This window comes from Propithecus coquereli, unplaced genomic scaffold (assembly GCF_000956105.1).
Source record: "Propithecus coquereli isolate 6110/MARCELLA unplaced genomic scaffold, Pcoq_1.0 Scaffold252, whole genome shotgun sequence".
Taxonomy (NCBI): domain Eukaryota; kingdom Metazoa; phylum Chordata; class Mammalia; order Primates; family Indriidae; genus Propithecus; species Propithecus coquereli.
Genome location: NW_012148086.1, coordinates 691,891 through 718,019, shown reverse-complemented (window position 1 = coordinate 718,019; position 26,129 = coordinate 691,891). Strand labels below are relative to the sequence as shown.

The following is a 26,129-nucleotide window of genomic DNA, read 5'->3' as shown; positions in this document are numbered from 1 at the left end:
AATTTGACCATGATATGAGACATGGGTGGGGCGGGATGAATAATAACTGAGGAAAATCAGCAGACTGTGTGCTCTTCTTTGCCTGTGTCACATGTATTACACACACGTGATCTGGTCACATCCTTGCTACTCAAAGTGCGGTCTCTGGACCTGTGGCATCAGCAGCGTCTGGGGCTTGCTAGGCACATAGAATTGTGGCCCCACCTCAGACCTGCTGAATCGGAATGTGTATTTTATGAAGGTGCCCAGGCTATTTGTAAGCACGTGGAGGTATGAGATACACTGGCGGACATGAATAATAACAGAACAGGTCTGGTCTGATGCATTCGTTTTTAGGTTACATGTTCCTTATTTCCCCAACAACTGCACGTGATAAGAATGTTGTATAATGGAGACACTATTTATTCTAGTAAGTAGATCCTGCTATAATTATTTAAATTTACGGAGTGCAGTTTTATTGTACAGATGAAGCATGAACTCAGTGTGGTACTTTCATATGGGTTTTGGAAGCAGATGGACTTGGGAGCAAACATTGCCTCTGACACAGATTTTATTGAGCAGACTGTCTTAATTAGTTTTATCCTTGGCAAAATAAAAACTATATGGCTTACTTTAGTGGATTCTTATGAAGATTAAATAAAGTAATGTATGTATTAATAAAATGCCTAGGTATTGTAGGCATATGCAATAAATATTAGTTCCTTTTTCTTCCGCACAGAAATGAGTGTCAGAATTATGATACATCACAAACAACAGCCAGGAAATTTAATATAGACAATTTTATTTATTTATATTGTTTAAAAATGTTCTTTGATACTGCTTGATTTTCTGGTACCATTAATCATTTTCCTATATGATGTTAATCACCCACACTCATGCTAGTTTTCAAGATTGTTTCCACCCTTTTTTCCCCCTTAAACACTTGTAAAATTTTACACACAAAAGCCAATCTATTTCAGTGAAAACACTGAAGTATAATGGAGGTAAATTTTATGCAATTTTGCTTTTAAAATATGTACTACAGAGGTTAAATTACTTGCCTCAAATTAGAAGTATTTTCTGTAAAAAAAAAAACCCAACAGCTTTATTGACATATAATCGACATACAATAAATCACACATATTTAAAGCACACAATTTGATGTATTGCTAGATTTTTAACCAAGACTGAATTCAATCAATAAATCAATTTTCTCTTAATATCTATATACTCTGTGATAATAGCACCTCTCTCATACTTGATATTGATAATTTGCATCTTTTTTTCTTGATCTCTCTGCTTAGAGGATTATTGACACAACTGATCTTCTCAAAGAACTAGCCCTTGGTTTCATTAATTCTACTCTGTTTTTCTTTTTCTGTTTCCTGGATTTCCATTCTGATTTTTATTATTTTATTAATTCTACTTAGTTTGGATTTAACTGATTCTCCATTTCTAGTTTCTTTACATGGAAACCAAGGTTAACCATTTGAGATCCTTTTTATTCTAATGTGGGTGTTTAGTGGAATGAACTTCTCCCTCAGTACTTCTTTAAAGTAGCATTCCACAAATACTGGCCTGTTGTCCTTTCATTTTTACTCAGTTCAAAGTACTTTCTAATTTACCTTTTGATTTCTTTTCTCATCCATGAGTTATTTAGAAGTATGCTATTTAGTTTTCAAATATTTGGGATTTTTCATATATGTTTGTTATTGATTTCTAATTTAATTGCACTAGTCAGTGGACATTCTTTGTACAGCTTTATTGCAATTTGTTTTATGGCCTAGAATATGATCTACTTTGGTCAATGTTCTATCACTGGAGAAGAATATGTATTATGTTGTTGTTGGTTGGATGTTTTATAAACATCAATGACATCAATTTGATTGATAATATTGTACAAATCTTCTATATCCTTACTGATATTTTGTCATAAGGTATATTGAAATCTCTGACTATAATTGTGGGTTTGTCTATTTCTCCTTATTTCTATTAGTTTTTGTTTCATATGTTTCAAAGCTCTGTTATAATGTGCATAAACATTTTGAATTCCTTTATCTTATTGATTAATTGATACCTTTATCATTACAAAATGATAATATCTAATATAAATAATAATAATCTAAAATCTACTTTGATAGTCTACTTTTGATTAGTGTTTGGTGGTATGCCTTTTACTTTTAACTTATTTCTGTCATTATATTTCTTACATGCAACATACAGTTGGATCTTATTTTATCCGATATGACAAATTTTGCTTTTTAATTGGAGTGTGCAAAGTATATAGTATAAAGTAAATAATATAAACTACTTCATGTGGTTAGTGTTCCTCTCTGCTGGGTCCACCGTCTCTGTCAGTTTTGATCGAATTTTTTCTCCTTATTAGGGTCATATTTTCCTGTTTCTTTGCATGCCTGATAATTTTTGATCAGATCCCAAATAATACACATTTTAATCTTGTTTTGTGCTGGTTGTTTTTGTATTCCTATAAAGACTCTTGAAACAAATCATTTGAAACAGTTTGATTCTTTAGGGCCTTGCTTTTAAGATTTGTGAGGCAGAAGTGATGAAGTGCTCAGTCTGGTTGTAAATATTCCCCACTCCTGGAGCAAGACCCCTTTTGTTTACTGTTCTCCGATGGCAAGTGAATTATGAACTGCTCCAGTCGGGCTAATGGAAACAGTATGTTCCTGGTCCTGTGTGATCACTAGAAACTGTTACCTTTAATTCTTCCGGGTGGTTTTTTCCCTCGTCTCAGGTGGTTTCCTCACATGCATGTGTTGAGTGTTTCCCATCTGCAGAGTAGAGAGAAGCCGTTGCCCATGTTCTTGCTTCGAGCAGCCCTCGCTGCGCTCTGTGCTGGGTTCTCTGCTGTCTCTCACACTCTAACCTTCACCTCTCAACTCAGCATGTCCGCTGGGCTCTAGCTCAGTTTTTCCTTCCTGTACCAGAGCCCGGACTCTCTCTCAAGGCAGCAAGCTGGGATTGGCGTGGGTCTCACCTTTTCTGTCTCTCACGGATCAGCGTTCCCCATTAGTCAAGGGCCAATGGTACTTCATCTTGCTGGAAACGGAATCAAATTAAGAGGATTTCTAAAACTCCTTTTTTATATTTTCAAATATAAAATTAGCTCAACTACTGTAGCATTTTTTGCTTTACTAGATTTGTCTCTTATATCCAATTTGAAATCAATATGTGAAATGCCTTTATGTTTAGCTTTCTCTGAGGAATATCCTTGTTATGAAGAAAACATGGATTGGACAATCATCAGTGATAATTATGTTGCATTTTTAAATAACTTACTCAAGTCTCCAATAGCTTCCATATCCAGGTAAGTTATCAGAATTCAACTTCCAGGTCTTGATTTAACTATCATCTGAAGATACTCAAAGCCTAGCTATAGGATACACATTCTGTAAAATTTATGAGCCTGATTTATGTATTGACATAGTCTTTCATATTGGGTGCTCAATAAATATTTGTTTACTAGAATGTATGACTCAAGTTTCAAGTTGTTGAATAGAATGTATGACTCAATGGATTTGGAAAGGAAGTACAGATTATAGTAATAAGATTTCCCTTAAATAGTAACATGATTTATAATAGATACTCCAAAAATAAAGCTTTTCTTTGAAAAATGGTCTTATCTAGTTGCTTAGTGTTTAGACATGGAATCAATAATTGAGACTTTGGTAGTTTCATGGACTTTGGGGGAGATAAGTGATCTTTATAGCTAAATCTGCCAGATTATTTTCTGCTATGCTATTTCAGCACATGAATTGAAATGGAGGTTTTTGTGTGTGGTTATGGATACTGTGTCCAGTTTAAAGGCAAACTTTATTGTTTGTGGGGTGTGTTGGGACATGATGGGGAAAAAGCTTTTCATTAGAGCAGTAGTTCTCAAACTCAGGAATGGATCAAATTGTCTATAAAATTTGCTGAAAATACAAATGCCTTCACCTTGCTCCAGACATATGAAATCGTGCCCTGGTTTCCATATATTTCACAATTTCTGTAGGTGGTTCTTGTGCACACCAAAGTTTGAGGACCATTCTGCTATATCCGTCTAGACCTGAGATTTGTCAGTCCTGGGGAAATTTTTAAGCCCAGTTATTAGTGGGAACAGAAGAAAGGACAATGGTATGCACCCTCTGGAGCACCAATTCCTCGCTCACGTCAGATTTATAATGCCTCACTTTCCTGAAATTCTCAAATATTCAATAGCCCTAGAAAGACAGGGACAAAACGAGTCTATATATGCTCCAAAGACATGTTTAATTTTGTGTTTGTAGACCCATAGCAGTTGGCACAGTGTCTTTTATGACAGATGCTAGATAACTAGATGTTGATTTAATGAACGAAAACAATTGGACATTAAGTATAATTCATAATAAGAAAGCTGAACTTGAAATGAGAAAATCTGGGCCATGTCCTTTTCATGCTTCATAATAATAGCTTGAATCTGCTAATTTAAGAAAAAATTGAAAAGTTTCTTTTTTCATGAAATGGAAATAATGATGTGTACCTCAAAAGGCTGCTGTAGCAATGAGCTAAGATCATAGTTGTGAAAGTGCTTTATGAACTCTCAAGTGATATAAAAATGTGGCAATATTACTATTAGTAGTACTACTTTTACACCAATTGTTACTCAAACTGCTATTGCTACTATAGCATCCTCTCACTTTCCCATGCAAATAAAGATAGTTTTATATTCTCCTCGGTCAATGCACTATGACTTGCATATTAGTTTTACATACATTTCTATGCAAGGCTGGATTTAGGCAGGGTTTGTATTGAATTCCTAATAGTAGAACTTTTTCTTTCCTGATGGGAATTTTTCCCAGGAATTATTTCAAAGCAGCCACTCTCTGTCCTACAAATAACAATGAACTAAACTAAGCCCACATATATGTATATTTGTTGTGCTCACATCTCAGCTATCAGAGAGGAAAACATTTCTGACTTTGATCTGTCTTCTATTTGTCCTAGGTCACAGAGTGTGTAACTCAGTAGTAGTACAGTGTTAAAGAAGTTACAGAGTAATTAAACCTTTTAGCCATTCATAGCCAATAAAGTTCAAGATACCTTACCCACAATTTGGAACTCTTAAAAGTCTGAAAATAAAAGCTTTTCTTGTGGGTGGCATCACAACTCATTCAGCAGAGATTTTTGCCTGGACCAGTGAGTAGCTGTTTCAAGTCTACGGATGCTGCACAGTGAGACCGGTCACGGGTCTCACGGCCAAAGTGTTGATATGTTGATCACCAGGGCTGCCCCAGTCGCCAGTGGGGGCCTTCATACATATCTGACACCTGTACCGTGTTACCTTTCTAAAGTCTGAATGTCTGAATTACGAAGCACATATGGCCCTGAGGATTTCAAAAGTGAACTTGTAACTTCTGAGTTAGTAGAAATTAGTTCTGCAAGGGTGGACTTCTACTACAAGAGTGGACTTGTCATAAGCTCTGAGTTGCTCTTCTGAGAACCCTTTGTATTGAAAAAATAAACACCTGAAGAGAAAGTACCCTACTATAATAATGAGTTTGTAATAGTAGCATGTACAGTATTGTTGAAAGAGCACTGGAGCTGCCTCCTGGGACAGGGATCTGAACAGTTTTCCTTAAATCACATGGGCGAGGTTCCTGATACATCCCATTATTTGGACTACCTCTACAGCCCAAGTCATTTTTAGATGTAATATGGAATTGAATCCTAAAATTCTTCTGGCATAAATAGCAAACTTATCTTTAACCATCATACATATGAATTTATAGGGGAAAATATATTTAGAATGCATTCTTTTTGATTGTAGGAAACACATTTTAAGCTAAATGTATACAACTGTATTGTGAATTCCTAAAACTTTCAAATGCTCACATTAATTTAATTTCTGTTGGGAAATACATTGTCTAGTAAATGTTTCACTTATGTTTTATTATCAATAAATGAGTATTAATTTGAGAATTTGATAAATTTAATTAATTTATTTGTCTTTCTGATATTAAAACAATTCTATTAATATTACAGGGCCTTAAATTTCACAAAGCACCTTCTAAGGATGGAAAAGAAATTGCATACCTTTGAGGATGAACAGATAAACTTTCTTTTATCATTTGTGGAATTTTTGGAGAAATTACTATGGCCTAATCCTTTTGACTCATCCAGTGTTCCCAAATTCCATAACCTCCCATTTCTCACTGAGGATATTATGAATACAAGTATTTTGTGGATAAATCATTTAAAAAGTTTAGAGAGAGACCCATCTGCCATTGATTCTCAGAAACTTTTGGAATTTAGCAAAGAAGTGATTGAAAAAATGAAAACTCTTGAAAGTCACTGGAAAAGAAAGGAATCAAGAAATATTTCGAGATTCATGGAGTTAATCCTTTTTGAAATTAATCCCAAGTTATTAGAATTATGGCTATATGGAATTTCAGAAGGAGAAAGAGCTAAATTGAAAAACTTCTCTGAAATTTTAAATTTTTCTACTCCTAAAGATGAGATTATTAGTAAAAATTTTAACTTTTCCCACATGTTCCATTCAAATTGGCCTATATCACCAGCTATGAACATGGATTTTGTACATTTAAGTGAAACTATAGTAAATAGTCTCTATGAATTTGGGTTTCTGAGGCAGGAACAAGTCTCAGAAGCTCTGGACACAGTCTATGCTATAAGGAATGTATCTGACCTTTTCTCAGCTCTTCCTGAACCTCAAAAACAAGAAGCTGCTAAAATTTTGACTCATATCTACTTAAATGTCTTCAAAGACAAGGATTCAGCTTTATTTCTGCAAATGTATTCTTCAGTTTACCAATATATTTATGAATTCTTGAGCATTCAGAATAGAGGGTCTTTGCTAACTTTCCTTACACAAGTTTCAAAACGTATTTTGGATATCGTAAAGCAATTTCATTTCCAAAACATTGGTAAAGCATTTGCATTTTTATCTGAGACAGCAGAGTTTCTTGGGGGAATTTCTAACATATCTTATTGTCAGCAATCGCTTTCAATTTTTAACTTTTTGGAGCTTCAAGCCCAATCCCTAATGTCTACAGAGGACCAAGAATTGGAAATGATCCATGCTACTTTGACAGGCCTCAAACAGCTGTTCACAGTAGATGAAGATTTTCGCATTTCTTTATTTCAATGTATCAGCCAGCTATTCAATGGTTCAATAGAAGCCCTGTTGGATAACAAATGCTTTGTTTTGGATAGTAAACACATTTCTTCTGTGAATTATTCAACAGATGAGGGGTCTTCATTTACTCTTCCATGGGCACAAATTTTTTCAAACCTCTCAGCAAATGTCAGTGTTTTCGATGAGTTTATGGCTGTTCACTGTACTGTTTCATGGCTTCAAGTGTGGAGTGAAATCTGCGGAAGCATATCTCAAATATTTAAGTTTGACATGAATCTTTTTACTTCTCTTCATGTTGGTCTCACTCAGCTTTTGAATGAATTTGAAAATGCTGTGAAAATTTCTAAAAGCTGCCAGGGAATATTTGCTACTCATCATGTTGCCAGACTCATATTAAATTTGTTAAAAAATGTAACTCAAACTGATGACTACCATGATTGGGATGATTTCCTGGATCTCAGGGATCTTTTGGTAGCATTAGGTAATGCATTAGTTACAGTAAAATCACTTAACCTGGACCAGGTGGAGAAATCCCTTTTCACCATGGAAACTGCCCTGCATCAGCTGAAGACATTTCCATTAAACGCAGGTACAAGCAGAGAGTTTTTATATTCTCTGCTTGAAGTTTTCATTGAGTTCAGCCATACCTCAGAATATATAGGTAGAAATGTAGATTTGATAAATCAATCTCTTTCAAATAATTTCACAATTTATGGAGTACAATTTGAGAGTGTCATCACTGAGCTAAGAGAAACAATATTATTTCTTAGAAATGTGTCGCATGATCGAGATTTATTGTCCTGCATTGATATTTTCCAAAATGTTACTGACTTGATTTTAGAAAATGGCTTATTGCATATAAATACCTCACAGAGGACGTTTCATATTCTGACCATGTTAAATTCCACATTTTCCTCTGAGAACACAATTAGCAGATTGAAAGGATGCACTGCATGGGTAGACATCATAAACCATCTCTATGTGATGTATAACTCAAGTTTTTCACGAGGCCATCTTCGAAGTATTTTAGGGAGTTTCAGAGATAAGGAAAAAATGAACTCCATATTGAAAATTGTAACTTCAATGTTAAATGTAAAGGGACCTCTTTGTTCCTTGAATGAGTCAAATACAAATTGTGTCAATATTTACCTGAAAGATGTAACTGACTTCCTAAATATTATATTTACCACAGTCTTTGAGGAAGAGAAGGTACCAAAATTTGAGATTTTATTAGCTCTTTTAAATCATTCCACAATGCAAGTAAAGATGATTATCAACAACTTAACAAGAGATTTTGATATTGTATCTCAATCCAACTGGAAACATTTTACTGAATTAATTCTAAGACCCACAGAAATGTCAGATGACATTTCTAACCAGTTTCAAAATATTTGGCTGCATTTAGTAGAACTGGGGAAGGAATTTCAGAAATTTATGAAAGATATTTCCTCTAACATCCTGGAAAATAATTCTTCTTCTAAAACTGAAAAGTTTTTTAGTATAGTTGCCACCAGTCCAAAGGAAAAGTATGTAAGGAATTTGGGCAATTCCATTTATCATTTAGCTAGTTACTTTGCCCTCAACTTATCTCAGGATCGCCAAAATTCATCAAAAGTAATTTCACGTGACACAAGGAAAGGTGTGGGTCTTGGTATTCAACTGATGAGGGATGTGTTCAACTCCTTAATGCCTGTAGTTCATTACAATATTCCACAAAATACAAGCCATATTCAAGTTTTGAAGAGGGTAACTTCTCTCATGCGTACTCTCAAGAAGGCAGACATAGACCTGTTCGTAGATCAGCTTGAACAAATGAGTGCAAACCTAGTGGATTTCTTCAAGAACATCAGCAGGGTAGGAACTGGAAATTTAGGGGCCAACTTGTTTGTTGGCTTGATGGAAAAGTTTGTAGAGAGTTCACATTCTTGGAATGTAAATCATCTACTGCGGCTCTCACGCCTGTTTCCTGAAGATGTTGTGGATGCCGTGGTGGATGTGTACCACACGCTTCCTCGTGCCGTAAGGCTCCTGCAGAGGGTGGTTGATAAAAATATCACTGAGGGCCTCAAGGATGTCTATAACTTCATGCTCCTTCATGGCATAAGCATTTCAAACATCACCAAAGAAGACTTTGCTGTTGCGATAAAAACCCTTTTGGATACAATTGAATTAATGTCAGATAAACCAGATATTGTTTCAGAGGTTTTGACTTGCCTTCCTGTGATTTGGTGCTGGAATCATACAGCTTCTGGATTTCAGCAGAATCCAATGTTAGAAGCATGTGATGTCCAAGGGCCTTCTTCTCTTTATAGCAAAGTGGCCAGTGTACTTGACCACCTTCACCTGTCTCACCAAGGTGACGATTCACAGTGTTCAGATGAAAGCTCCCGAGTGGAAATAACTAGGAAAGTGGTCTGTGCAATTCATGAATTAGTGGAGTGGAATTCCATTCTTCTAAATCTGTCTGAAACTTCACTTATGAAAACTGTGCAAGAATTTTGGGACAAAGTATTACCATTTGTCCCACCTTCTGAAAATAACAGCATCTCTGAACTTTGTCCTGGTAGTCCCATAAAGCAAGTTGCTTTGGAAATCACAGAAAAACTAAAAATTGTCAACTTTACAAAAATTACATCAGGTGAAAACATTCTTGACAAACTAGCTAGTTTGAACAAAATTCTTAACATTAATGAAGGGACAGAGCCACCTGTTCAAAATAATATTTCCTTGAATTTGGAAAATATAATAAAATTGATTTCTGAGGATTGGAGTCTAGAAAATAGTACGCATTACTTACTCTCTTCGTTCATGATGCTTCTGAATGCAAATCTTACAGGTAGGAGTTCAGAAGCATTATCAAGTTTTATTGAAAAAAGTGAAGCAATTTACAACTTTGAAGAACTGAGGCTTGAGTTTGAACAAACTGTGAAACACCCGAAAGACTTAACCCATGACTTCAGTGTCAGGCACCTGTTCTCTGAAATGAACAAAGAAATCCAAAGTATAAATTCGGTGGCTCTTCAAAACATAACTTTGCAACTTGCCCATTTTCTGAAAATCTTGGATTCATCATCAATAAAAACATTAGAAATAATTGAAGATTTTCTATTAGTCACAAAAAACTGGCTTCATGAATATGCAAATGAAGATTACTCCAGAATAATACAAACATTATTTATTCTTATGGCTAATAAGAGTTCAACTGACGACATAGCTTTGTGGACTAAAGATATTATTACCTTTTTCAGCTCCCTAAAAAACATTTCTAGAGAAGGTAATTTTGATGTTGCCTTTCTTACTGATCTGCTAAATCAAGAACAGCTAACTAATTTCTCAGTTGTTCAGTTGCTTTTTGAAAGCCTTCTAACTAATTCAATCAATAACTTCGCTGGGAGTTCTCAAGAAGCAGCTACAAATTTAAGTGATCCTGACCTTCAAATAGTGAATTTCATTAACCTTGCCTTGGACCATATACAGTCAGAAGCTGGTGGGAAAATAGTTCTCCCTCCAAGAAGCATGGTGGATTTCATAGAACAGCTTTTGAAAACATTCTTCTCCCTTTTACTAAAGGAAAATTCCAAGAACAAAATATCTCTTCTGCTAAAAGATTTCCACAAAGACATTCTTGCAGAGATAAGGTGAGTCCACTTTTGCTTTATGTAGTATATGCAGTTGTGATATATCTCAAATCACTTTATTTTCTGGAGTATAGACATGTCAATAGCAGCACTTGTATCTAACACCTTTGAATAATCTTTGAAGTGAATTTTTATCAAATGAATGAATATTTTATCAAAATGTCAAGGTAAGTAATTTTGATTACTATCATCTAACTACAATAGTAAACATATAAACCTAGTCCAGGATGATTTATCACCTATTATTACTTTTAAATTTTTTGATTATGAAAACTATGATGAATTCCACTTTATAAGGATCTGAAAAATTAATTTTTATAGATATATATGCATATATAGCATGGTCATAATTCGAATTGCTGTATTAACCGTTTAATCACAAATGAGGGGTTTAAATATTCTCATTCCAATTAATCTACTGTGATGTTTGCATTTGGAAACATTAAAATTGATAGTCACATTGTCTTTATTCATATATATATATATATATGCACATATATATATTTTGGTATCCTCTGTAGGCCAGGATATTCATATATTTCTAAAAATCTCTTTTGAAGGTTTCTGGTGAAAAGGCTGGAGGGAAATTTCAAATTATTCTGTGATGTCTGTTTCAATCAGGGCTCAACCATGGAACCACAACCATAACAAGGACTTAATCCCAAGAGTTGGCTTACACAGATAGGGGGGCTGGATAAGCGTGTCTGAATCAGTAGGGTGGGCTGTCAGGAAGGGATCACAGCTGGCAGGGACGCCATGGGCATGAGCTGAAGCTGTCGTCCACAGATGGTGGTCAAGGAGGAAGACCCAGGGGGAGAAGGAACCCAGCAATTGTTTGGAGTCTCTGTATCAGGGAGGTCCCAAGCCCTCTTTTAAAGCCTTCCATCTAATTATGCCATGCCCACCTAGGACAATAACACTTCTCATTAACTTAAAGTTAACTGATGCTAGACTTTAACCAGGTCTGCAAAATCTCTTCACAGCAGCACATAGATTAGTGTTTGATTGAATAGCCTAGAAAAGGTGTATTTATGCTACAAAATGGCCACTAACTCTCATCTGTCCTCCAACTCTCCTGGGGGAATCTCCCTTGTAGCCCACACAGACCAGAAACATACAAGAAAGGGCATTCTGGGGCTATATTTCAGTCTAGCCAAGTTGACAAATCACAAAGCCATCACAGTGTCTAAGTGATTCACTAGTATTTTAAAATCCAGAAAAATATAAATATGCTTACCACTTTTGCAGAGATTTACCTCTTACATTGAGAGTCACTTTGTAGTCATTTCACCCTCTTTTCTAAAAGCAAAAGTATGTGGCTTTTTAAGTTGCTAGATTCAAGAAGTTGTAATAGAATTGTTCATGAAATTCCTTCACTCTTGTCATTATTTGGTAACAAAATATTAAGTTTCATCTGAAATTATTTTAGTATGTCATCTTTCAGTATTATCTTTTGATGCTATTATAAAACAAATAAAGTTATAAAAATCACAATATATTTTAACCTTTCCATTGCTAATGCATTAAACATGAAATTAAAAATTATATGTATGTTTACAGTTTTGTTCCAAAAGATAAAATTCTAGAAACTCTGAAACTGGATCAATTTCTTACCTTGATGAAAGAAAACAGATTGAAGAGCATTTTCTCAAGTTTAAAGGAGACTGTATATTATATAATCAAAAGCTTATTTGTATCGGACAATGGAGAATTTTGATAGTCATCAGGGACTAGAGTTCATGCAGGATTTAGTTAACACCCTTCCAAGGGAAACCTCCATGAAAAATAAGGCTGAAAATAATTTGGACTTTTTCACAGTGGTGTTTTAGTTGCTTTTTCATGAGAATAGTTCTGAGGACCTCTTCGAACTCAATCAAGACGTTAGGTCAGCTCTTCATCTTGTGAGCGAATGTTCCACAGAGGTGGCAAACCTTGTGGCTACTCCTTTCAACTCTCCTAATAAGGACTTCCATACCTTGTATCCTATACCCCAAAAAGTTATGCTTGCTGATCTGATTTGTTTTTCTTTATAATTAATTCATTTCCTCTAAGAAACAGAGCAATGTTAGAAGTTACTAAAAGAATACCCGGTGTTATTTCAAGAGCTGGTGAAGAAAGTCATGCCCTGGAACCCCTTTTAGAAATGTCTAGGACTCCGGTCATGCTGTTGAATGACAGTGCTGACCTGAGGGATCTTGCCACATCAGTGGACTCCACTGTGAAACTTCTTAAGCTGACCAAGAAAGTTTCGGAGAAGATCGCCATAATTTTTAAAACTGATTTCATCTCCAACACCAAGGATGCTATGAAATTCTTTGATACTCTCTATTCCATCATGCATCAAAGTGTTCAACCCCTTGTGAAGGCAATATTAATAGTTACTTGGAAAGAAGTAGATGATTTGGTATTTGAAAAGATAAATGCTTTGTTGACACCATTTCTTGACTTGGCCTTTGGAAGGATTGGAGTCAAACCTTATATATCAGAGGACTCTGATGTTTTCAATATGTCATCTAACATACTCTCATATGTGAACCAATCTAAGGACTTTTCTGATATTTTGTAAGAAATTGCTGAATTTTTAACATCCATGAAAATCAATTTGGGAAATGTGGAACATCTTGTGGTAGCATTTAATAATGGGTCCTATATATTTTCTATGGATTATGTCAACTTATGGGAAGAAATTCTAGATTGCTTAGTTCCTATAAATAACATCGCCAATCAAATGGACTTCTTACATTCCAATCCAACTTCCAGAAATAGTTGCCCTCAAGATATAAGATGGGAAATAATTCATGAAGTGATCCTTTTTTTTTGGATAAAATGTTATCACGAAACAGCACAGAAATAGGGTCTTACTTGAAAAAAGGTGATTGATCTCATCTTAGAACCTCTTTGGAATGGCTTAAAGAAGAATAATTGGGAAGTTTTTAATCTGTTGACATTTACTCAGCATCCAAATAATCTTTTGAAAATGATAGAAACAGTTGTAGAGGCCTCCAGTGGAATTAAAAGTGGCTATGGAGGTGATTTGAGTAAAGTTTTATTTTTTGACACATCTTTGATTCAGAATATAGCTCATCATCAACTTGAAAAAGCAATCCAGATTGTTTTAAGTAGACTAGTTCTCTGGAGGAAAGGGCTTCTGCCAAACAACTCTCAGTGGATAAATTCCATGAGAACTTTGTTTCAGCCAGTTTTTGAGATTTTTATTTATGCAACCACTGGAAAGAATGTCATGTCAGAAAAAGAAGACAAGACCAAGGAAGAGATGATTGATTTTCTTTATAGCTTCAAACCATTATCATGTTTCAGAAAATACCTGAGGGGATTATTTGTATTAACTAAATACTGGCAAAAAATCCCACTGACAGACCAAAGGTAATAAAACACCTACTTCGCTTCATTTTTTTCCCTGCTGCAGTGACCATATAAAATAGAACCGTGCAGGGGTTACGCTGAGCCAGCGTAAGTAGTTCTTTTCAGCTTCAGCTTTTGTTACACCCCGAAGTTGGCTTCAAGGCAGAGTGACTCAAGTCTGGTCTTTTCACTGTTTGATTCGTTACTTGGCACTCAAATATGATTTTAGCTTGTTCAGAATATTTCAAAAATAATTATTTTATTTTCAAAAGTAAAAGCCCCTATTCTGTTCACTTGTCCTAAGACTAGGTACATACACAGTTTTTCTACCTACATCCTCTGGCTGCCGAGGGTCCTGCTATTCGACACGTGGGCAAGAATGTGAAGCTGCTCACTTCGCCCAGAAAATTGTGCTTACAGGGGTCGCTAAGCACAGGACAGGTCGCAGCAGCTGATGCCTCCTGCCCTTTTTGGATTCAGCCCAATTCCACATGATTGACCCACCTCTGAGCTTTTCAGCCTTGAATGTGAGGTCAATGGGACCCGTTCTTAAGAGCTCCAGTCCTATTAGCGTCATGCTCAGCAAGAAGTCTGTTGTCTCAGGTTGGAGGTCTTATGCTCCTTGGTGTGCAAAGTCCCAGAGATGCCCCACCCATCTGTTCTGTATGCCACAATACTGTTTGGTCCATGTTCCCTGCCTGCCCCTGCCTTTCCCTCAGTTCCACGTGGAGATTGGAGGTACCATCTCAATCCTCATCACTTGCCAGACAAGCTGACCTAGTTCCTGCTAGTTCTGTTGCTATAGAGCTGCACCTTGAATCCAATTATTATTGGTTTTTATTTCAGAATATTACAGGGATACAAACACTTTGGTTAAATATATTGCCTTTAAAGCTTGGAAGGATGCTCTTAGTTAAGAAAATAGGTGTCCATTGGCACAAAGAACCATCACTACCTTGAAATTTGACTGCTAGCTTCCAGAGCTTCTCGCCTCATCTCCTCAGTGCCTCTGACCCCAGACTACACTCTGTTTGACTTTAGTGTTCTGCTCTAAATTTTCTTTTGTATTGGAAGTGGTCCTGGCAACCCCCGTTTGCTGCCAATCTGAGCTTTTATCTCAATTTTTTCAGTTCTCTGCAGAGGAAATTTGCACCATAGCTCTATATACCATTGTGTTTTGACACCCTTTAATCATTTTCCTTTGCACCTCAAGAGATTGCAAGAAGAGAAAGCAAACGTCAGGTTTATTGGCAACTAAATCAATGCTTTGAACTAAAGTAGGAGACCTAAGGTTTTCTAAAGGTCTAAATTGTGTTATCCATGTTTTTCTTACGTCCCTGGGAAATAAATATGGTTGTGCATGGAGGATGGTTCTTACGCGTGTGTTACGACTTAGCCTTCTACACAGTACAGATGCACATGGATTGCAGATTTTTACCCTTTGATGCCATTGTTCATTTTTTTTTTCCTAAGTGTTGTTGAGATGTGTCAAATTTCCTGGCATCCTGTGAAGCCTCCAGCAGCCATCGAGATGCTGCAGAAAGTGAAGATGATGGTTTTGCGTGTGCTCATCATCTTTGCAGGTGAGCTGCTTATATAAGAAGTGCTTGGTAATTTCCCTGTGCCAATTTTCAGAGCGTGGCTGTCAAAGAGACTGGTAGATGATTGCTTTTAGAGCAAAGCACAGCCTACTTAGCCGGGCTACAAGTCCCTGAGGGGTCTGGGCCACCCTCTCCAGCTTCATTCCCATCACTGGGACTCTGCTGCAGCCAAACTGCACAGCCCCTTCCTGCTGCTGTGCTGGGCTTTCTGGGGTCCATGTCTTTGCTCATGGAATGTGCTTACTCTGTCTCCTTGATCCAAGCTCCAGCTGTGCTCTGTGGTCCAGAGCTGGGGGCATCTCATCCAGAGGACTGCCCCCATCTCCTTTGCTGGAAAGGACCTCAAGGAGACTGAGCAAATGCAATACTGTATTTTCTTCTCATACATCTCTCCCCCTACCCCCACCACCACTGGAGTCCACATTTCTTGAAGACAGCAACCATGTCATAATCCCCTGGGTGCACCCAGCACCTGGCACGGAGGGTGCATTCCCACGATGTGTGCTGAGTGGTCTGTGCAGTTAACCTGAGTTCCCTACAACTCTGGCACTTACCACTCATATTTTAGTTTTTGGTACCTCATTTTTTTGCAGTAGTCTATAAGGTCACTGGAAGTAGGATCAGTCTCTTATTAAATTATGTGTCTCCATAATACTCAGTGCAATGTCCAGCCGTGGTGAGTGACTCTATTGTAAGTGAATTAATTCGTCTACTAAGGTAATACTTACCCAATCCATTACTGCACGTTTCAGTGCATTCTCTGTTTAATGCCACTGCTGAAGGAGAGAACCACGAGCTGCCTTATAGGGTAACTCGATTATTTTGTTACTTTCTCTAATATGTAAGTATCAGGTTTTAAACACATGTGAGTCTGTGGAATGGGCTGCTGCTATTTAAGTAATTCCCATGTGCACACGTCTGTGCCTTCCCAGGGGTGAGCCCTCTCAGTGGACTGCAGGGCCGTGGGTTCTGGGTTGGCAGAGGGCAGTGGATGCTGGAGAGATGAATCTGAGCCCAGAAGAGGAGAGGCGGGGCAGGAATGGGGAAGCTGTGGGTGGATTTGATCAAACCAAGACAAAATGAGGGAAGGGAGAGGTCGCTTGGGTGCACCTTAGCTCCTTATCCCTGCGTGGAGCTCTGCATGGCTGGCCCTGGACTCCTCGTCCCTCCAGCTCATCTGATACCATATGCTCACTCTCCTACCTTCCCCTGACTTATTGCTACATTGTTATTATTATTTAGATTTCTATTACATTATTGTATTATAATTCTTAGATTAGGTGTTATTTCCTCAAGAAAGCTTTTCAGATAACCCTGACCCAGGGATGCCCCTATGGTGGCCTCTCTGGGGTCAGGTGGTCCTGTCTGGGCTCTCCCCATGGTGGTCTGACCTCCGTGTTTGGCTCTTACCACCGTGTGCTGTTCTCATTATGAATGAGTGTCTCTTCCGCAGCCATGAAGACTGTGCCTATCTATTAATCATGATAAACCCAGCATATGGAGATTAGAACATAAGAGACATGGATGGATGTTTGTTGAATGAATACACAAATAAATGCCAGGAGCCCGTCTACACTTAATGTCTTGGTTCACTGGAATTCCTAAGTGTGCAATCTGTCCACATGGCAATGTTCTGCTGTAAAGAGGTAGTGGATGGACCATCTGTGTGCTCTGGGCCTGTTTTATACTATTGAACCAACTACACGGGGCTGGGGAGGATGTTGTAGAGAGAAGAGTCTGGCCTCCCCGGGAGGCTCACAGTGGACGCACGCCCAAAGTCCACCACTGAAGAGGAAAAGTCACTGGCCCCAGGGTGTGGGCTGCAGAGACTGGGCATCAGGAGTACAGACCAGCACTCACGAGTAGTACAAGTGAGCCTTGGGCAGAACCAGCATGTCAAATCCTTTTTTCAAAACAAACTCAAACAAATAAGGTAAATTCTGGTACTGGTAAGTGCTAGGAAGAAGCTAAAGTAAGGTGATGCAGGCGACAGTGAGGGGTGGAGGAGAGGAGGAGACTTTGGGGGTGCAGCTCTGGGTGGAACTTTCCAGGTGAGACCTGAGAGGTGAGGATGTGTGGCTGCTCTGTCCACTGTTATACCCCCAGGGTCTAGGAAACACCCTGATGGACGTGGTGGGCATTCAGTCAATACATGTTGAAGGATTAGATGGATCGGTGTGTGAGTGCCGGCACTAGGCTGGCCACTTGTCACTGCTCGGGTTAATCCGCACAACCACTCATGGGGCTCTGGCCAATGTGCTGGACCTCCTGGTCTCCAAGGCCACTTCCTCAGTAACGTGATGGCCCCCTGGTGATTATGCGATTATGCAAGATCATGTCTGATATGACTTCAATGTCCTCACATGTCTTCAGGTGCAGAATCAAACTTGACTCTTACAAGAAATGATGTAATGGAAGGAGCAGGTGTTTTAGATCAAACCAGCCAAGTCTGTCTCTTCACACTAGCTGAGTGACACAGGGCAGTGACCCAGTCTCTGTGAGTCTTGAACAAAGAATGGGGTGACGCCAATTTCAAAGTGCAGTTGAAGGGATTAAATAAAATGAGGTCACAAACACAAGTCACCTCCGGGGCCCCTGCCTGTCTCGGGTGCCTCATACATGCTAGTTTCCCTCCCTGGTCACGGTGCAAGTGGAAGATGCGTCTCCCTGCACACCATTGCGAAAATCACGTCTCGGCTTACAAAGAGCTGGTTTCCCAGTGAAAACTGGTACTGCAGGGACTGTCTGTTACAGGGTCAGTTCTAATCTACTCACTCACCTCCTTTTTGTAATACAAACGTTTCTTTGAACCCAAGAATTAATCGATTAATTGTTTGGCCTAAGATACACAAAAAAGGAGTGAGGAACGGCTGGAGAAGGGAAGACAGCCTTGATGCGACACCCCCAACTGCCACGGAGGGGTTTTGTGGAGGGTTTTTTTTTTTTTTTTTAAGACAATCTCTATGTCCAATTAGATGTTGTGAACATTGACGATATTGTTGAATATAAAGTAATAAAGCATTAGGTATCTAAGTACACCTTAGCGTGGTTGATAAATGATTTCAGCACAAGGAATCATGCTCTGGTAAAATTCAAACCTCTTTCTGGTTCTCAGATGCTTTTCTGGCATGTCAAATTCAGCCACGTTTGAAGACTTAATTATTTTGACATTTCACAGTCAGCTAATGTAATGGATTTTAAATGAATTAAACATTCATTAATGCCTGAATTTATATTTATTTTGCCATTCTGTATTGCAGCTGCTAAATTAATATAGCATACTTGAAATCACATTAGTAACAAAAAATTAATTTTTAATTTTTATGTTTTATTTCAAAAATCTCAAGCATGACTAATATTTGAACTGCCACCCACTGTCCTTAGTGAACTGTCACTGCATCCTATAGACTAGCAGAGTAGTGACAGATCCAGAAAAGCTTAAAGGTCCACCCCACGAAGATTTGAGCTGAAATGGACCAAAATGGGCAGGTGGCTCCTCTTCTGTCACACAAAAGGAATAGCAGCCAGATCTGTTGTAATATTATTATCATTATTGAAAACCAAGTAGTTATTTGCCACATCACAGAGCTGACGCTGGTATCTCCATGAGGGATGTTGTCGTATTCCTCCTCCTCATCTAATGCTTTATGTATGACAACAGCAATTGCACGAGAGCCCAGTAGGCCCACCTCAGTGGGCATCTACTTTAATCTTCTAGTTTCACGGTCTGGCAAATTGGGGCCCAGAGAGGGTGAGTGAGTAGCTCAGGGTTTTAGAGTAAAGTCAGAGCCCCTGTTGATCCGTGGCGCTGGAGGGAGCAGAGTGGAGGGGTCCAGGGTGAGCTGGCAGATCTGGAAAGGCAAGGCGAGGTCTCTGAATGAGTCCCCAGAGCCAAGAAGAGGGACCAGAGCAGGTAGGAAGGGCTGGAGCCAGGGATGTGAAGAAGCAGTGTGAGCTGGGGAAAGAGAGGACTCGGGAGAGTGGGAGGAGCCTCAAAACAGGATCTTACCAGAGTCAGGACACTTGTCAAGTGTCCTCAAGGCCAGCAGCAAGACAACGTCAGAAGCAGGGCAGATGGAGGCCGGGTGGTTTGACAGCTCAGCACGGCTTCCCATGACCACATCGCCCCTGATCTGACCTTGTAGAAATGCCATGTGTGGCCACTGTCTAGTCCATGTCATCGTTTTACGTTAAGGGAATAAAGGGTCGACACAGTCCATGACTTACCTACGGCCACACCGTTGCGACAGCTTTTTCATGTTACATTCTTTGTTCTTTGATTTTGAACAATGTAATTCCTAAACTCGTTATTATGTCTTCTCCAAAGCAGAGGGTCCCTTTATGCTCGAAGATGAATGCGTAGAGCATTCATTACAATGGACACCTCATTACCACCCACGGCCGACCGCAGTTCACATTAGGGTTTGCTGTGGGTGCTGCACGTTCCAGGGTGTGGACGAATGTGTGACACGTATCTGCTTGTAGCATCTCGCAGGACGGTTTCGGCCCTCACAGCCCTGCTCTGCCTACCCATACCTCCCTCCCCCGCCCCGGCAACCGCTGATTTGTTTACTGTGTCCGCAGTTTTACCTTTTCCAGAATGTCATAGAGTTGAAATTGTACGATGTGTAGCCTTTTTGGATGGGCTTTTTTCACTTTGTAATATGCCCAAACTGTTTTTTAAAATTACTTCTGAGAAACAATGTAATAATTTAAAAGTCAGGATTCAATTTTTTCTTTCATTGAAAAAATAAAGAAAAGTGTATTCTTCATAAAAGGCATTTCATTTTCTGTCATGAGCAAGCATCTAGAAGGTACAAAGCCACCTGCCAGGTGCCACAGTGACAGGAAGGCGGAGGTGAGAAGAGCCTCGCAGGGTCCTGTGCGGGCGGGTCGATCGTGGGGTGGGCGACCCTGCAGGGAGGGGAGCGCAGAGGCATTGGCATAGCCGGGGAGTGGGAGGGGCCCTGGACAGGCTGGGGAGAGGGGGTGTCCTAAGGCAGAGCTCTGAAAGGTCGTGGGTTCGGGAGGGAAGCAGTGGTGCCTTGAGCGGACAGCAGGAACACAGGGCGTGGGGGCCGAGGGGGTGGAGGGGGCCTGTGGCTGCGGAAAGGCCTTGGATGCAACGAGGAGCCTTCGGGCAGTTTCCTATCACCAGGGGATCTCCTTGGAGGAAGAGCCCTGTGGCTCAGCGTGGAAGGGGATGGGAGAGGTGAGATGGGAGTGGGCCCTGTTAGGAGCCTGGCGCTCTCCTGGGCGTGACCTGGTGGGTGCAGGACAAAGGCGTGAATCGCAGATCATGAGCTGGTGGGATAATTGGCTGATCCGATGGGGAGATTGGTTGGCTGCGAGGAGCAGTGCACGGGGGGAGGAGGGTCGGGATGCTTCCAGGGGGTGCCTTGTGAGGCCTGGAGGACGGGGACGATCACAAATAGACGTGCGTGTAATTCATCCTTCACTCTGGGGCCCTTTGAGAACGACGGAGGGCACTGTTCATGAAACCGAGACTGCCCTGGCGGTGGGGTGAGTGGTAGCCTGCCTGTGGGGATGCAGGAAGAGGGCCAGTCTGGGGGAGCAGAGGATGTTCATTTCTATGCAATCAGTTAGGCCCCCCCAAAACAAAGTATTCAATTACATTTGCAACTCAAAAGGCTCAGCTTTGCCCTCATCATCTGCATGTTCATCTTGATGATTTAAGAAATGTTTAGAAAATTTTATCATTTTGAATCTTTAAAAAGTGATTTTGTGAGAGTGGCTTGTTCAGGAGAGGACTGTTTACTAATGACTTCTGTGTTTCTTCTGGCAGAAAACCCTTCCTTGATCAAGGACATTTTGTGTGCCACTCTGAGTTGCAAGCAAGGTGGGATAAGCCATCTCATCTCCTCTGCTATACAAGCGGTCACTTTGGTGCACGACCACTATCAGGTTTGTTGTCTTCTAAATTTCAGAAAATTTCACGTTCATTGCCGCTGGCCCTTGCCAGGCAGTCAAGTCATCCCAAGCTTGCTGCCTGGAGCTTCCAGCCACGGCGGCTGTATGTGCACAGTTCTGCTGGAAGTCAGCCTTGCAGAGGGATTGCTCACCCTCCCCACCTCTCGGGTTCTCAGTGGCGTGCTGGGGTTGACTGGCACCAAGGAATCAGAGCTGATTGTTGATTTTTCAGGAATTTTGCAAGCTGGTTGTTAAACACAGACATAATTAAAAATCATATCATATGAATTTGTGATGAAATAAATTATGTTAAAAACAAAGTAATAAATACTCAAGACTTATCACTTCCTAATCGTTTTAGTATGTTCTACTGTTTTCTATCGTCCTGAGATCATTTGCCTCTGTTGAATCTCTGTGAAGGAAATACTATATATTAATAGCTATGCGCTACTGCGTAGTTCTTCCCAACTCTATGTTCACTAGTATCATGTTGGTAGCTTGAACTAGGCCATGTGGGAGCATTTACACCATGGAAATTGGCAAATGCTAGAAATAATATCTTTGTTTTTCCTGGAGAGTTATTTTTAAGTGTTTATCAGCCCATCCCTGGCTCTAACTAATCGAACACACTGGCAAGTACCAAGAACTGATGCTGAATGGGAACTGGCATAGCAGTTTCTTTTGTGTTAATTTGGACAAGTGCCCCCTGAGCTCCCATGCAGGGTCTCCACACAAAGCTGGCTGGGAGGACGTGACTTTTCTCTGGGACCTACCCCCTTACTTTGGAATTAAAGACCACTGGGCCCCCAGGCAGGCCTGACCTGTGTAAGAAGCTTGGGCAATGGCAATGTTTTCCCAACAGTGGATTGAAGGCTTGTCTTTCTTCTAGATCCAGTTCTGAATGTTGTTTATTGCTTTTGCGGTCCAGCAACTCTGCCTCGTCGTATGTCCCGTGAATGTTGGATTATCACAGAAAGCAGAGAGATGGATGATGCCTAGAGAGATCAGAGATGGCCATGCCAAACTCCCATGGCGCGGTGCGAGTGTGGAGGCCTCCTCTCTGGGGAAATGTGGGGAAGGAGTGAGAGCGGCTAATCGCTAGCTGCCGTGCTGGGGCCGTGGGGGGAGCGGTGCGTGTGGACAGGAAGCCTGAGCAGACGCCAGTCATTTGTCATGTTTACACTGACTTATTTAGATCATCAGTTTCTTATTTCCAGGTTGCATGTATCTTTGTCAGGTATTAACTGTGGATACAGAAAAAACAAAAACAAACAAACTCACAGAAAATTTTTGAGTGCTGAGTGAAGATTGTGTTAATAAAACAGGCAAGAGACTTCAGCTTTTAAAACTGATTCCATACTATAGTCACAGTTCAGATAGTTATATGATCATCAACAATTCTGGACAGTAACAATTAGGTTCATTTTGCTAAAGAACAGAAGTTCCTGTCTTTAATGACAAAAATAGAACATTTCCTATCTGAGGATGCCAAGCTTCCAGGATGCGTTTGTGGTTCAAGGGCTTTCGGTGTGGGAGACTTTCAGAAATATGAATCTTTTCCAGGCTGTGGGATGTGAGTGTCCAAGAGAGGTAGGCAAAGGACACAAAGCCATTTTTAGTTTTTCAATATCTAAATAAATATTCTAACATATAGTTTTCTCCATACTAACGCGGAATGCCAACTGGAATTGAAAGTCCCAACTGACTGATGTGATGAAAGTTTGGGGGTTTAACTCTCTGTGCCCTTTTACACGTTTTGTTCCAAACAGTAGAAAGTAGCAATAAGGAGCTAAATAGGAATCAGAATTAAATGTCAAAAATGAAAGCAAGTGCACAGTGAGTCTCAACACTTCTGGGGTAAGCTGAATCAGAGAATGTGGCTGGAACTCAAGGCTGAATGTGGGCTTCCTGTCACCTTCCTAAATCTAAACCTTTAGGACCATCTGTGTACGCTCACCTGCTAGTTCCTGGACAATTACGGGCCTGATCTAACCAGAGAAGGAGAGACTGATGTATGCTGTCTTTTCCATATGGTGGTCTTACTGAATCCCGAAAGTATCATTTAATGAATGTCAAGCTCAGTCTTTGTGCTAGACACTTCTTCTTTCCTTACAGCCTGCTACACCTGTGCTGAAGACAGTTGGAACTTTTGTTCCATTAGTCCTTGCTACTGGGTGGAATGTGCGCCTCCTACTTTATAATCCTCTCTATGTCAAAATTATTATTTTGTTAAATTTAAGAATGACATCTATAGCAAGAATATTAGAAATGCATTGGCTAAAATTTAATTTGCATATAGTAACAAATTATGAGCTAGAGCTTCTTTCTATGAGGGGACGCTCCACGCACAGCAGAGTCCCTGTGCTGTGGATTTAATTCAATCTATTTTCTCAGAAGAAAGTGGCCCCCAGGGGACACTCATCTATACCTATTGTTCTGACCTCATTGTATCTGTGCACCGGTGTGCTTTGAAGAGGGACCTCTAAGGAGGAAGGAGAATATTGGGCCTGTGAAATGTTTGGGTGAGAAAACTGGGGAAAGTTCAGAAATATCCACATTTAGGAGAAAGAGCAGAGTGTGAAAGCTGCAGGGGCATCTATGCATGTTGCTAGAAATGGACACACAGATTGGAGACTGGGACTGGCCCCGGATGTCTCTCGGCCTTGCAGATGCGTTGCAGGAGTTTGCTGCCATACGTTCCCTTTCTGCTTTCCTGTGGTTATGTTCAGATGATGAACAGGGTCTGTGCACCTGTCTTTAGGGGCAGTGAGTGAGAGGAAGCTGGAAGCTGGAAGCTGTCCATGTCTCCAAGGACAGAGCCAGCAGTGGAAACCTCAGTGGAGAAGGGAGAGGAATCTCTGTGTCCTTGAGTCCTGCCAAGAGGTTAAACGAAGAGACAGGCCTGAATTGACCATTCCTGTTAGGCCCCTGCAGGCCGCAGACACCACTCCACCAGGCTGCTCCTGCCAAAGCCCTATGACCCCCACATGGCCGAGTCTCACTCCTCCCTTCCCTTGGTCTGAGCATGGCCTTGACACGGACTCGCCCCTCCCCAGCCTTTCTGCACTGGGCTCCCTGGACCCTGGGCTCCTGCATCCTTGGCTGACCACCTCCACCTCCACGACTGGTTCCTCTATGTGATGGATGGTGTAGGCTCGGTCTCCAGATCTCTTCTCTTCTCTTCTCTGTCTAGGCTCACATGTCGGGAAATCTCATGCAGATTCACTTACAACCTAAAAATTCCATTTACTTCCTGACAATTTCCAAATTTCCTTCTCTGGCCAAGACCTCCCCTGAACTCCAGGCCCGAATGCTCTGTCATCTCCTCGGCTTCTCCCCTTAGATGTCAGACAGGCCTCTCAACTCCACCCATCTGAAAATAGACTCTGGACCTTCCCATCCAATTTTTCCTGCCCCTGGTGTTCTTTTCCTCAGATGCTCAGGGCAATGACCTTGGCATGCTTGTGAACCCTTTTTTGTTTTTTTTCTGTTAGCAAACTCTGTTTGTTCTACCTTCCAAATGTTTCCAGAATCCGGCCATGTTCTTCCGCCTGAACCGCATTTCACCTGGATGGTGCAACAACCTCCCAACTCTCTCCTCTTCCTCTCCTTGGCTCTGTCCTCAACTCCGGAGCCACAGCGACCCTTCCAAAGCAGCATCAGGTTATGTCAATTCTCTGCTGAGAGCCACCCAGTGTCTTGCAACCTCATTCAGAATTAGTGCCAAAGTCCTAAAGGAGGCCGTTGTAAGGTCCTGCCGTCTGGGTGGCGGTCACCTTCCACATGTCCTTCCCTGTGCACTGTTCTCCACCTCGCTGGCTCCTTCCAGCCCCCTCAGGGCATTTGCAGGGCTGCTCCCCTTTCCGTATCAGGACTCCCGGAGGGTGCTAAAGAAAGTTGTAAGCCCTGCCCGCAGCCTTATCCTTCACACCACGTTGTGACGTGCTGAGCAGTTTGTCCCCACAGCAGCTCTTGGCTGTTCCTGCGCTGGGATGTGCACCTCCCAGAGGCGAGGATTTCATCTCCGCCAGGCCAGCACCGCACCTGCCTGGCGCTTGGGAGGCGCTCAGTAAGTCTTTTTTGAACGAATGGATGGATAGTCCTGAGGGATTTCCATTCTAGTTTCACACCCAAACGGCTTGGAGAAAGTTATCTTGGAAAGTGAACACATTAACGGATGAATTAGACGCAAGGAGTCACATGCTGTGGAAGGATCCGCTGGTTCAGTTCCCCCGCTGTGGAGAGATTTTGGCCCACGGTGGTGTGAGTTTGGGAGTTGTGATCACAGCTTGGCGCTTGCAGTTCCTGAGATGTCTCCCTCTCTCCCCAGGCCTCCCTCAGCTGTGCCTGGGACCCAGCAAGGGGCAGCCTCCAGAGCTCTGGGCCCCCATCTCAACACTTTGGCCGTGCTCACCTTCACCTTTCCTTGGAACATACACTGCAAAGCTCCCTCTGGTCACCTGAATGATTCATGAT

General features: G+C 40.7%; 1 protein-coding gene across 1 annotated transcript in view; it reads left to right on the top strand.

Annotated features, from left to right (window-relative positions):
- The window catches only part of ABCA13 (ATP-binding cassette, sub-family A (ABC1), member 13), a 518,893-nt gene that overhangs the window by 112,928 nt on the left and 379,836 nt on the right, over positions 1–26,129 (top strand). Inside the window, 9 exon segments of the mRNA XM_012646893.1 lie at positions 3,196–3,310; positions 6,007–10,758; positions 12,319–12,468; positions 12,470–12,765; positions 12,768–13,570; positions 13,573–13,623; positions 13,625–14,142; positions 15,595–15,704; positions 21,529–21,647. Of these exon segments, the coding sequence (XP_012502347.1) occupies positions 3,196–3,310; positions 6,007–10,758; positions 12,319–12,468; positions 12,470–12,765; positions 12,768–13,570; positions 13,573–13,623; positions 13,625–14,142; positions 15,595–15,704; positions 21,529–21,647 (6,914 nt within the window).